This window comes from Leptonotus elevatus, chromosome 12 (genome assembly GCF_054856555.1).
Source record: "Leptonotus elevatus isolate MCC_2025b chromosome 12, RoL_Lele_1.0, whole genome shotgun sequence".
Taxonomy (NCBI): domain Eukaryota; kingdom Metazoa; phylum Chordata; class Actinopteri; order Syngnathiformes; family Syngnathidae; genus Leptonotus; species Leptonotus elevatus.
The window spans coordinates 22,704,689-22,717,115 of NC_141250.1; the positions used below are offsets into that span (position 1 = coordinate 22,704,689).

General features: G+C 44.6%; 1 protein-coding gene across 17 annotated transcripts in view; it reads right to left on the reverse strand.

Annotated features, from left to right (window-relative positions):
- Window positions 1-12,427, reverse strand: part of tns1b (tensin 1b) — an 88,805-nt gene that overhangs the window by 47,801 nt on the left and 28,577 nt on the right. For 13 of the 17 annotated variants that reach the window (XM_086091950.1, XM_086091949.1, XM_086091947.1 and 10 more), the window contains exon 3: window positions 10,500-10,537. In XM_086091950.1, the coding sequence (XP_085948076.1) occupies window positions 10,500-10,537 (38 nt within the window). Of the gene's footprint in view, window positions 1-3,836; window positions 4,290-10,499; window positions 10,538-12,427 lie in introns of those variants that run through there. The other 4 variants (XM_086091958.1, XM_086091957.1, XM_086091954.1 and 1 more) reach the window with 1 other exon arrangement.

A 12,427-nucleotide genomic window follows, 5' to 3' on the forward strand; every position in this document is an offset into this window, starting at 1 on the left:
GAGCTTGTGTTGATGCTATCCAGAGTATTCAAATGACTGTAATATAATCAAGTATAATTGTGTTGTTGCATTCCGTACATGCTTGCGTTAACGACATTAAGCGAGGGCCCATTTCCTGCAGACAATGGTCCAAGTCGGACGTCTGCGGCCGCTCGGCCGGTGTTCATTTACACACAGCTCCTTCTCGGCTAATAACACGCTCCGAGCTCAGTCACATTACGTAACTGCTGTCAGCCTCCATAAGTCAGTAACCACGAAGTGGGCTTCACTTATTACCTGATGCGCAAACAAACACTGTCAAATGTCTGCGTTGAAGAATGACAACAATTCACTTTAGCAATGAAAAGTGTGTACGGAGTTGCCAACTTTCCTCAAGTCGTCTTCTTGACTGGCAGCAACACGCAAGCCCCTCAAGAGCGCTTTTATGCTCGTCCAGGTTTGAATCCCGCGAAGCTATTCGGTGTGCAAATTCAATTTGTGAGGCGTAAGCAGTAACAGCAGGCTCGCTGTATCCGTGATGGCGGAGCGTGCCAGACGGCAGGTTCGTGCGGGACGGTTATCAAAGGGAAAAGCAATCCAGGCATCTTAACTCTTGATTGATCGCGGAGTCTTTGTGAGAGTTATGACTTTTCTTTCTTCTTGCTGAAAGCTTTGGTCAAATATATCAAGCGGGCTGGACAGAGCGGCAGCGGCGTGGACAGGACTGAACGCGAGTCCGAGCGCCGGGCTCAAACAATGATTCCTGTTTGAGTGCCGCTGATATATGTTTCACATAAAGAAGCTTCTAGAAGGACTTCAGACTTTGGGGCATGTGTCTTGCGGATTATTTTCTGTCTCTGTTTTTGGGCGTGACCCTAAATAATATCCACTGGAAAAGTCTTGCTCATAAATGGCTTCATCATGTCTACTAAATAAATTGACTTGGGAAATGTCCTGATGTAAGGTACAGTTGGGGCGTAACCAACACGAAGAGCTGTCAATGAGTGAATATAAAATCGTGAAGCTATGACAAGATGGAAAACCAATCAGATCATTGAACTCATTGATTTCCGTGGACGTTTACGCCCGTCAATTGGAACCCAACCAATTACTGAGGCTACTAAATATATCAGTCAAGCACGTTTTTCAACAGCAAGAGTTTATCTCTTCGGGGTGCAACATGACAGAGTTGCCCGTTCACTGCCACCTTGCCTTTGTCCAGCAGGACGTCCCCCTGGTGAAAAGGGGAAACGCTGCGCTTTGTCGCAGAGTTTGCGGCAGTCACGTTCTCTTCTGCACGGCCTCCATATCAGGCAACGTTTGGGAGCGGCGTGCCGATTTACACGTTTCCGCAAGCCTCTTGCTACCTGGACCCGAGCCAAGTGGCCAAGGACGGGGAGGGGGATCTGCAGAAGGCGAGCCGGCATGAATCAGACTTTGGCACTTAGTGAAAGAGACTATTTGGAGTTGGTTATCTACAGTAGGCTTGCCGTTCTCCCAAAAACATTCCATGTTTTCCTGGGACTCAAAACTTATTGAAATTTCCCCAGCCCAACGAGACATTTTTTTTCAAGCTCTCGAAGCAATACAAAGAATGAGCTTTTGACCAAGTGAGCTCAACGAGTGGAAATTTCAACCTTTCCAAGCCTCATCAAAAAGTGAAGAAGTCTTTTAAACATCTTCCGTTTTGCATCTTGGAGCCAGTAAAAACATTTTTCCATGTGATGTCATCAGGCAGCTGCTCATGAGCTGAAAGTAATGTGCGGATTGAGCGGGATGGGAAAGAAGGACATGGGAAATGATTAAGACATGTAAGCGGGGCTTTCGTGGCGTGTCATCAACTGACTACGTTTACACTGGTGGGGGGGGGGGGGTTGCTAACCTTTAAGGGGGAGACGATTTTCCAAGCACGCCCTCATAACGTTAATGCCAACCAAACATAACTATCATATCTACCACTCAATGATATAGTGATAAAATAGCGGCCCATTTTTGAGAGAAATGTTACTTACGATAGGTCAGAAACATTTTGTTTTTTGGGGGGTGTAAAAATAAACAGTTTTCCTGTTGAATGAAAAAAAGGTAGAATCAAACTGAGTTAGTTTTGGTAGTTCTTGTTAGGGACTCCTAAAACACATCGGACATTTTTACCAGGAATTTCCCAGCATGTTAAAGCACCTCAAAAAGGGATTCCTTCATTGGAAGGACAACAAGAAACAATCATTTGTCCACTTGGATGTAAATAAAACGGTCCTAAATCTCCGTGTGTCTTACCGACATCCTGAACCGAGCCTGACATCTTTCATATCAGGTGTGTCTTGATTTTTGGACAAGCTGAGGCGAGCCTGTAACTCCTGTCACAGCCCGTTTGAATTGTGTACTTTGTGTTTGCATTTGTATTTGGCTTGGCGTTTCGGAATCCCTTTGTTATTCCCTCTTGTGGTTTTAGTCCCTTGTCTGTTTGAGGCCTTCATTATCTCGTGTGGGGATTTTGGACTGTAAACTCTTGAGTCGGTCACTCGACATCACGTCCATCATTTTCCTTGAGACGTTTTGCGATGCGAAGGCTGCATTTTTACAAAATCAGAGATGTCATTACGTCAATGCCAACGGGTGTGTCGGGGTCGGTTGAGGGTTGTACAGCAGCAATTTGAATCTGACAGAAGAGGGAAAATCGATTGGAGATACATCGCACAAGCATTGGACCCAGTTCGTTGGAATGTTCTTAAGAAGACTAGAAACAACTGACCAAGAGAACAAACAGCTAAACCTCATCATGCCCATACCGGCTGGATGTGTAGTTGTGGTTAGAAATGGATCCCGCTTCCCCGGCAGCTAATAACGGTGAAAAATGCCTCCAGTGAAATCCAGCAGATTGCGGGCTCACAGCCAGCAAACGCGTCATTCCCACACGACCAGATGTCACGGCGTAATGTCGACGTCCAGGCAAGACGCAGTCGAGGTTATATCTGCCTCCGCTCACAAGTTCTTTTTTTCTTCTTCTCGCCGTGTAAAGGAGCTAACGTGAAGGGTGTGGTCAAGGAGAGATTTTGGCAAGGCTGGCCAAAGGGTCCCGGACAGCCCCGGGACTCCGAGCTTGTTCTCAAAGCGCGTACATCATTTACAGTAGCTGCACATAATGAAGTGAAAATGCAACATCTCCGGCGGGATGGGGAAAAAGTGCGAGGATGTGTGCCTGCGCAGGTCAGTAAGGGAAGCAATACCTCACCTATTTGAGGATCGCTATTCACAAATTCACCTATTTGTGTTCTTTGCTGAAAAACTCTTTCACCTACATCAGTAGCAGGAAATGAATGGATTCCTGTTTCATTACAAACATCAATGATAGTCAATGGATTTATATTGACAATTTTTTTTTTTTAAAAAGGGTCAATTACTCGAACTGTTTTACAATTAACGGCAGAGCTGATAGCTCCCCAGCTGTGAGGCAACGCAGCCTCACCATCAACCAATGAGAACACACGTGCTCATGTGCCCTGCAGATGCAACGCAACAATTCACACAAAGTCTATGGATGGACATTGGACACTAAACGTAAACTTGTCAAAATTGCCCAACGGATATGCCGCACAAACGCACACACACACACACACGCACGCACATACACACACTTGTATACACGTGACAGCGATTCCAAACAAACTGATGCTCGTGTGCCAGCAGAACTCAAGTGTAGAAACATGCTTACGTTGTGTATTGCAACTGATGGTACAAGGAAAAGCTACACCAAGAATTTGGGTTCTTTCCAGTGAGGCGATTTGGAGTTGACAAAAAAAGTAGAAATTCCACAGAGGCAGCAGTTCTTTCCCCTTTTCAGGCAACTTGGGTCAACTCACCTGAAACAATGCGGTGGCCATCCTCTCTCTTGTCCTGCCTTTGACTTTGTGCTGGCCTGTTTTTAGGTCTTGCTTTTTTAGCGCTGCATGGTCCTGCTAAATCCGCTCAGTGTTACCTTGGTGCAGCGCAGAGATGGTTGAGTGAGGGGGAGTGTGTGTCAGAAAAGAGAGGGAGGGTTTGTGTGTGTGTGTTGAAGCTCCAGGCTAATAGGTCTGGCTCTCGTCTCGCTCTCACTCCTCCTCCTTCTTCTTCTTCCCATTCGAAAATAAGCAGAAAAATGTCCGAGCGGTCTCGACAAGAGCGCAAGAAGTGCAGCCAGAGGCAAATCCTAACATCCCGCAACTGGAAACATCGCAGTGCAGCACACCGCGCTGGAGAAGAGAGGCAAAGTCTGGCGCACAGGGTTACACTTTTTTTTCCTTTTCCCTCGATGAGTGTTTGCTGCCTGGGCTTTTCTCCTCCCCTCTTGTTTGAGGCGTACAAGTCATGAGAAAGTGAGCAAGAGAGAGAGAGAGAGAGAGAGAGAGAGAGAGAGAGAGAGAGAGAGAGAGAGAGAGAGAGAGAGAGAGAGAGAGAGAGAGAGAGAGAGAGAGAGAGAGAGAGAGTGGAGGAAAAAATAGATTCTAACTGAATTTCCCATGCTGGGACTTGGACTTGGAAAAGAGGGAGGGGAAAAACGTCCGTTCTTCATTCTGTCCGTCTTATCAACGTCTCAAGTTCCATGTTAAATATAAGCCCTCCTTTCCCCCCCTTCAAACTCCCCAAATATTTTTTTTGCAAAACTCGCTTTCCTGACTTTCTCTTTTTACACACAAGACGAAGATGTCGTGAATGAGTCCATTGAATTGATGGTCAAAGCTTAAGAGCAGCAGCCGCCGCAGCATGGACAGCATCTTCCAGTCACACTCCAACACGCTCACACGTACGCGCGCGCACGTACACTCGCATCGCTTGCTCGTAAATCACGTCGCGACATGGAGCGCGTGAGTTTTGCACAGCTTGACAACCAATTGTGTGTTTTTACCCACAAAGTAATCACAGTAACAGGAACTTGTGTTGATATGAGCCTTGCGGCCTCCTGCCTATCATGCCAGCTCACAGATGGAGCACAAATCGAACCCACCCTAGAGAGCAGAAGGTCACCAACATGGTGCCACATGGGTAACTCTCCGGGCTCAGACGGTTGACCCGCAGAGTTTTCTTGAACATTATAGAAAATATAAACGCAAAGATGTATCGAATTGAGACTATATGACTACTGCAACAGAATTATTCTCTCGCCCCGATGAAGTTTGGCTGCGCGGGCGGCGGGTAATTGTAACCCGTTAACAATCGCGCCACGACATGGAATGGAAGGAGCGGCCATCTTTGGTCTTCCGCCCAAGCGATTGAAAGCACAAACGCGTTCTTTTCTAGCTTGTGTTCACCAGATGTCAACGCGGCAAGTGCTGTTTAATTCGCCATTAACGACGAGGGCCAGGAAGGAAGCGAGGGACTGCCGGAGAGGGGGCCGGGGGGGGGGCGGGGGGTAATATTTTTTATGGTCACAAAACAACATGCTTGTTAATGTGAGATAAGCCTTTTATGTGGAGGACAGTTTGAAGTGGGGGGGGGGGGGGGGGGGGGAAGTCCGTTGCCACCATCCGTAACCATTCCATCTGCACGCCTTACGTCTCTTGTAAAGAAAAGACAACAATGTCCAGTCGCGAGCCTCCACTTTATGGCTCACTTTTTCACATTCTTTGCTCCTTTGTTACACTCGATTTCACCCTGGCAAATAATTGGTAGCAATTTGTGTCAAGGAAGTAAAACACATCTTATGTAGTGGCAAGCAAAGACTGCATGTTGTCTTCAGCTTTCATGTGGAGACGCTATCGCATGTAAACAAACACACAATATTTTTGCCATGTTGCCTAAAGCCAACTTTGAGATTCCTACGGGGCACAAAAAGCATCTGTTTCAAACGTTGCCTGACTATGGAAGCGCTTGTGCAACTTGTGCCATTAAAAAAAAAAAACTCAATAATAATAATAATTACTGGAGGGAACGAGCTTCCATACAAAGGACAAAGCGGAGAACATGACGATGAGAAAAGGAGGGCGAGGGTGAGGTCCACTTTCACAAGTCTGACTCAGGCTTTCCCAAGCAACAGCAGAAGCAGATGACAGTCCCCAAGAGTCACGCAGAACATTTCAGCAACACCCGGACGCTGCACACCAGATGTGATGTTGACGTTTGTTCTCAACTTGAAAACGGACATTGAACACAACATGAACTTTTTGAATTGTTTACAGATAGTTGACTGAAAGTCAGCTGCCCATTCCTGAGAATGAATTTTGCCAACGAGCGGTTCTGAATTTTGCCGGATTGTGATGTCACAAATGAGATCGTTTCATCACATTTCACTCACGCAGACAAATTCACTGGCGGACGACCCGAGCCGATCTTGCTCATCGACGACTCGCCATGCATTTTTCTGAACATCTTCGTTGCCAAGCTTCTTTCATTGTTCTGAGACAAACGACTGGAATACAATTTGACAAATAATTAAGTTAACTTATCCATCCCAGTATTATTAAGGTACGGCAAAAAAATACGTTTTTAGGGAAACTGCACATGATCACTGCACCTGTTTTTTAGCGTGTTATGAACCTTTATACTTTATGACCAATTCCGGTCTTGGAGGTCTCCGCAATCGGTGAACCCTGCTTTATCTTTATGCTATGATGTGGCTATAGATGTAACTATGTCACATTGTACAGTTTGCATACATATTTATTTGCATTTGCTATTTTGCTTTGTCTGACTTTGCACCCGGGTTAAAATGAGAATCCGAACAGTGAGGTGGAAGACGATGTTGGCACATTCCAAATGTCCTGCACTTGCCCCCCCCCCCCCCCCCCCGACTGCCACTTGTCTTCTCCACGCTCTTGGCCGGCGTTGACATTCTTTCCCGCAACTCCTGATTACTCCATCATGCTAGCGTGTGGGTGTTCCTGTTTGTTTTCCCGCGTGTATCCATGCAGCGTGTCGCTACGACAAGACCGCAGCCTCCTCGCGCGGGCCGCTCGCTCGCTCGCTCCGCCGCCGCCGCTGCCACGACACTCTGGGTGGCATTGGGCGCGTACAAAGTCAAATTGTGTTCTACCGTGCACCAACATTTGCTTTATTTGCCCGATTTCAAGCTGTGCTGATGGATTCGTAGGTGTGGGAAGCGCGACAAACATGTGTTAAGTTTCGTCTCAGCTTTCACAGAAATGCGAGAGAGCAAACCTCCAACTGTAAATGTGCGCACGTTCTTGTAGTTGTTCTCATGATTGACCCAACTTGCAAAGAAATTGCAATAAGCAGCTGAAAGTTCTTTTATTTATTTTTTTACTCATTCACTCGCAGCCATTTTCACTGAAGCAACCCCCATTGCTCCTGGCTGTTTTACTGGATTTTGACTGATTTTGCAAGCCTTCTGTATGCTCTAGCATTAAAAAATATATAAAAAAATACATACATAACATAAATACGTCTTTGGGGGCATGGTAATATTTTAAATAGAATGAGTTTATACGTTTTGGGGAGCAAATGAGGTAAGTGTGTCAGGAGGATAGTTAATCGTCAAGAAATGAAAACTGCAGCCAGATGGAGGCACGAACACTCAATCCCTTGTTCAAATATTACAAGGACTACCGGAAACATGACCTAAAGAAATCTCTGATATTCTGAGGGAGGGGTCCTCAAAACTATTTGCTTAGAGGTTAGAATATTTTCCAATGACCACATTGCTCGCCCCGTCCATTATCCTAAGAAAACATAACTAACATGTGGACCCCAAAATGCCAAAGGAATTCAAATGTTAAGAAAAAGAAAGAAAGAAAAGTCACAATATTACAACATTTAGGGAAAACATGTATGTTGTCGTAATAAAAAGTCATAATCTTAAATTGTCATTTTTTCCAAAATAAAGTCATAATATTATCATTTTAAAGCAGTGCTCTTAATTTATGTTTTTTGTTTTGTGTTTGTTATGGCACCCCCCACCTAACCATAAATAGTATTATTTGTCTATAATATTGCTATACGTACAAATCTGCATAGGAGCTAATACTCCTTGCACTTGACGTCGAGAGTGCCACTGTCACCTACTGTGGTGGATGTGCAATTACCCTTTATTCTAGACAGTACAGCAAAATTAAAAAATAATAATAATACTAAAAATACATATATTTCAAATGCCCACCCTGGCATCGCACCGTAACCTCCTACTTGAGAAGGACTGTGTTTAAGTGTAAGTTTAACAATTGAAGGAAGTCTGACTGTATTTTTGAACAGGTGAAATGCAAAAATCCAACTGGAAAAAAGTTCCAATCTTGTACCGCTGTCAGCTCGTGACAGCTTCCGATACTTACTTCCAATGGAGAAGAAGATTTTGTTGAAAGCGTTTTCAGAATAAAGTTGCAGTACAAAAAAAGTTATTGAGTTTGGGAGATTGTTTCGTTGTTTTGTCTGCCCTGAATTACGAATTATGTCCTTTCAGTTGCAGTCTTCATCTCGACGTGAAATTTTGCTGACATGCCAAAAGCATTTTTCACATCCAGTTGCAAATAAACACTTTGGTGTTACACACTTTTTCACACACGCGGTGCAAAAGGACTCATGCCTGCGTTTACAGCGCGTTCCTTGCGTCGCCACCACCAAACAAAAATGTTTGGGATGTAAAATCGTGACTTTGGAAACTAACATTTGCACGTCATGTCATTTTACATTCGTGCTAGTCGTTAATCCGTCTCCGGTGTTTTGCATTGTTTGTTAGCATTAAGCTAAAGCACACATCAAAGTCAAAGAATGTTCACCCCAGGTAAGTGAAATTGGTTCCTTTGCCGCAGTGCGTCCGATGATCTCTCACACCGCGTCCCGCCGAGAGAGACGTAAGAGCCGTTTATTATAAATGGCTACCATCTAAGGTCAGCAAATGGCGGCCAAGAACGCTCCCGATAGCGATCGGGAGGAACGCCATCGCAGTCCCCTCCCTTGTTTGTCATCTCGGCCTTGTAAGCAAATTGTTTCCTGTGGAGGCCGTGACTTGCGCCTCTGAAATGTTTGCAAAAGGAAATGCTGCTGCGATTTGGGGAGATGGAATGTTTCGCTTTTGTATACACAGACGCTCCAAGCGCGCCCCCCGGCCGGCCCGGGCGCTCCGGAGGTTCGAAAAAGTCGTCCTGCAAACGTCAGATGCTGACCGGCAACGGGTCTGGCAAATGTTGAAGAGGAAAACAAGCAGTGATCGTGCGGATGTTTCAAAGAAAATAAAGTAACAGGAGGTTTTATAGTAACGGCGTTCTTTTCCACAGATAAGCTGGAGACACGTTTGAATATTTTTATAGCCAAGAGCAATTACAACAAGGAAATGGCAGTCGTCACGGAAACGACTTCCTGCTGCTGACGCTGCGTTTTGAGGGCAAAAACAAAGCAACAGAAAATAGCCGCCGAATACAGACGTGACCCCCGCCCGCTTACGGCATGACTTTTTCCAGATACGAATGACCGTCTTTCGAAGGATTGTGTTGACTTGCGGCTGCTAAAGTGACTTACGAGCTAGCAAACAATTCAACAAAAAAAGCGGACTTTTGCCACGCCCACTTGAAGTTTACTCTAAACATTACAACAATACACGTTGTGTGTTTTAAACAACTGCATAGCTCATTCTCAAGAGTCAAATAAGCTTAATGTCAACAAAAAATGGAAAACGCTGTTGACATGTTAGCAGTTAGCGTCAAGAGATTTTCCAGCCATTTTTAAGCAATGGATCATTTAAATGCAAACTGTGGATCAATACGAGAAAATATTAACAAAGTATTGGAAGGGCAATTCTTGTTCGGTGGTGACTGCATTTACTGGATTTAGTCAACTGTACTGCCTCCCAGTGGCCAATGTGGGCAAATCACATTAAGTTAGATTGCAACAAGAAATCATAACAGTTGAATTATTTACATTCTATTTAATTAGACAATTATCAATAAAGTACAGCGCTGTTTTTTGTTATTATTTGTTCTATAAAAATCGAAGTTAGTCAGCACATTTGCCAGCAATTACCTTGAAACATGTATAATGTATTTAGAGGCAAATGTCTGACTTGACTTTTCAGGACCTTTAAGACTTGCACACTTGCACTTGGGTGCGACTCACTCTTTCCCACCTCTGCTTTCCAGTATGGCACTCATGTTGGACAATTTCAATGAAAACTCCAAATGGATTGTTTCTAATGTTGCGCCTTCCTGCGTGGTCAAAGGCTCCCCTTGGGACCCCCCCCCCCCCCTCCCTCCCTCCCCATCACATTTAGTGCAATGCACCCCTGGCATTTCCTGTAAGTAAAAAAAGAGGGAGGGCTTGGGTACAGCAAGCATTTGAATTGAAAGCAAACGACAGCGACTGTACGTCTACTGTAAGCGAAGCGGGTGTTCGCCCCCGCTTCCACATTTCGGTTTTGCCCCCAAACAGCATCAAGCGAGCGAGCGAGCGAGCAATGGCCCCCTCCATAAGCGCCAGAGCTTGTTCCAACGTAAACGCACATTACTGCGCAGAATTCTTCAAATGTTTCTGCAGCGCATCAAATCTCCAATAAGACAGAAAACGAGGAGCACACGACAGACCGATTTCTGCGCCGTTCTTACCTTTGGTTCGCATTTCTTGTGGCAAGGAATTCGGCACACTAGGGGAGAAAAAGAGAAAAAAAGAGAGAGATGATGAATTAAGCACAATTTTTCATAGCGTCCTAAAAAAATGAAAAGACTGTCACAATTTTCACAAAAATCATGTGTCATATTTGTCAAGACACTTTTTAGGACTAAAAGTTGCTGTGGGGAAGGAAAAACAATTGCCCTCGGAGGCGCCATCTTGTGCCTGTAATTTGAGTTGCAACAAACCACCGTGCCTGAGAAAAACAACCAATCCGAGTTGTCAATCATTTCTCATGCATCCGCTGACGACCCTCGCAGCTTTATGCTGAAACTATGTTGGAAGATCCGACAGCTGGCGTTTGACTTCTCCTTGAAAACAACCAATAACAATGTGAATCTGCACAAATCGAGCAAAAACCCCAAAACGTGACAGAGGGCAGAAGCCAACGCACTGGAAACCCCGCCCCCACCCCCGCCCCCCGCCGGCTCTACAAATGAGGGTCAATAGAGGAGCACCTGGGCCAGCGCCTCATAAATTGTCCGTTTCCTTCGCGAAGGACGCCGAGAGTGAAAAGACGAGGAGGATCGGGTTTGTTCGGCCTCGAAGCACATTTTTGCATGCCGGTGTCATCGCATTTACTTTTCATTTAGTTGTTGATATGTCGTGTCGGTACAATTGGCAGAGGTTTGCGCTGGCTGCGGGTTCTTAGCAGCCACAAAATCGCAACACATCAAACTGAAAATATGCATTAGAAACGACATCAAATGAAAGGTTAGTTTCATATTATTTGGTCGCACTGAAATTCATTTTGAAAATCTAATATTTTTACTGTTGTGAGTATTTGAATCATTTGCAGATTTTGTTTTGTGCTACAAATGAAATGTCATCATTTGCAACATGTTTTCTCAAGACGCACATTTTTGGATATACGAGATTTTTCTATCACTACAACATGCCACTAGAGGGAGCCTCATGATCTTGTTGCAATACACCAGAGGGATCTGTGATACTGTATGAGATGGAGGCAAGCATTTTGCATTTGCACAATAGCAGACAGTCGCCATTTGTGAGGTACGTATGAATTTGTGAACGTGTCCCAACAATTGCACGTCTTAACCGTTAGGAGGAATTCATAAATTTTAATGAGTAGTTTGGATCATTTATCAGGTTGTCTTTTAATACTGAATAAATAACGTTATGGACGCCGGAGAATTTGTGTTTGGCGTGGCCCACGCACCACATACATAAATGTCACAAAATGGCCGTGTATAAAATAAAACCAGGCTTTAAGTGTTGATCTTTGGGGTATTTTGACAAAACAAAGTCACAGACATCTGACGGCGTTTAAATTGTAGAAATAAAGCATAATATGTCTTCCTGTAAAGCAAACAGAAATTTCATACCAACGACTACAAGTTTGAAAATGGGTCAATTTGACCCGCAACATAACTAAAGCAATCCAATGACATCATCCGACATTTGGTTCTTATTTCGGCACTCGTGAGACATACGCAAAGCGTGTGTGCGTGCGTGCGCGCGCGCGCAGGGTTAAAGTTCTTTTGACTTGTTAATTACAGGCCATCAAAAGTGGGCAGCGCCGTGAACTCCAAGCAAAACAACAGCCGACTTTCCAAGTTCTTGTGAACAAACAGCAAAATGTCACAATCGCTGTGGAACAAAACACACTTGCAGAGGTTTTCTTACAAATGAGCTTCATTTTTTTTCCCCCAAAGTGTGTTCTTGTTCTCGCACACCCCAAAAGACGGGAGAGAAAGAAAAGCTCCAGTTTCGCCTCACAAATAACAGTTTTTCGATTGTTTTTGTTTTCATCCCTTCATGGAAAAACAGGACATTCATTCAAATTGGTATAACATGAATTCATGATGATTCACTTTACTGGTTTTCAATATTTTCCAAAGTA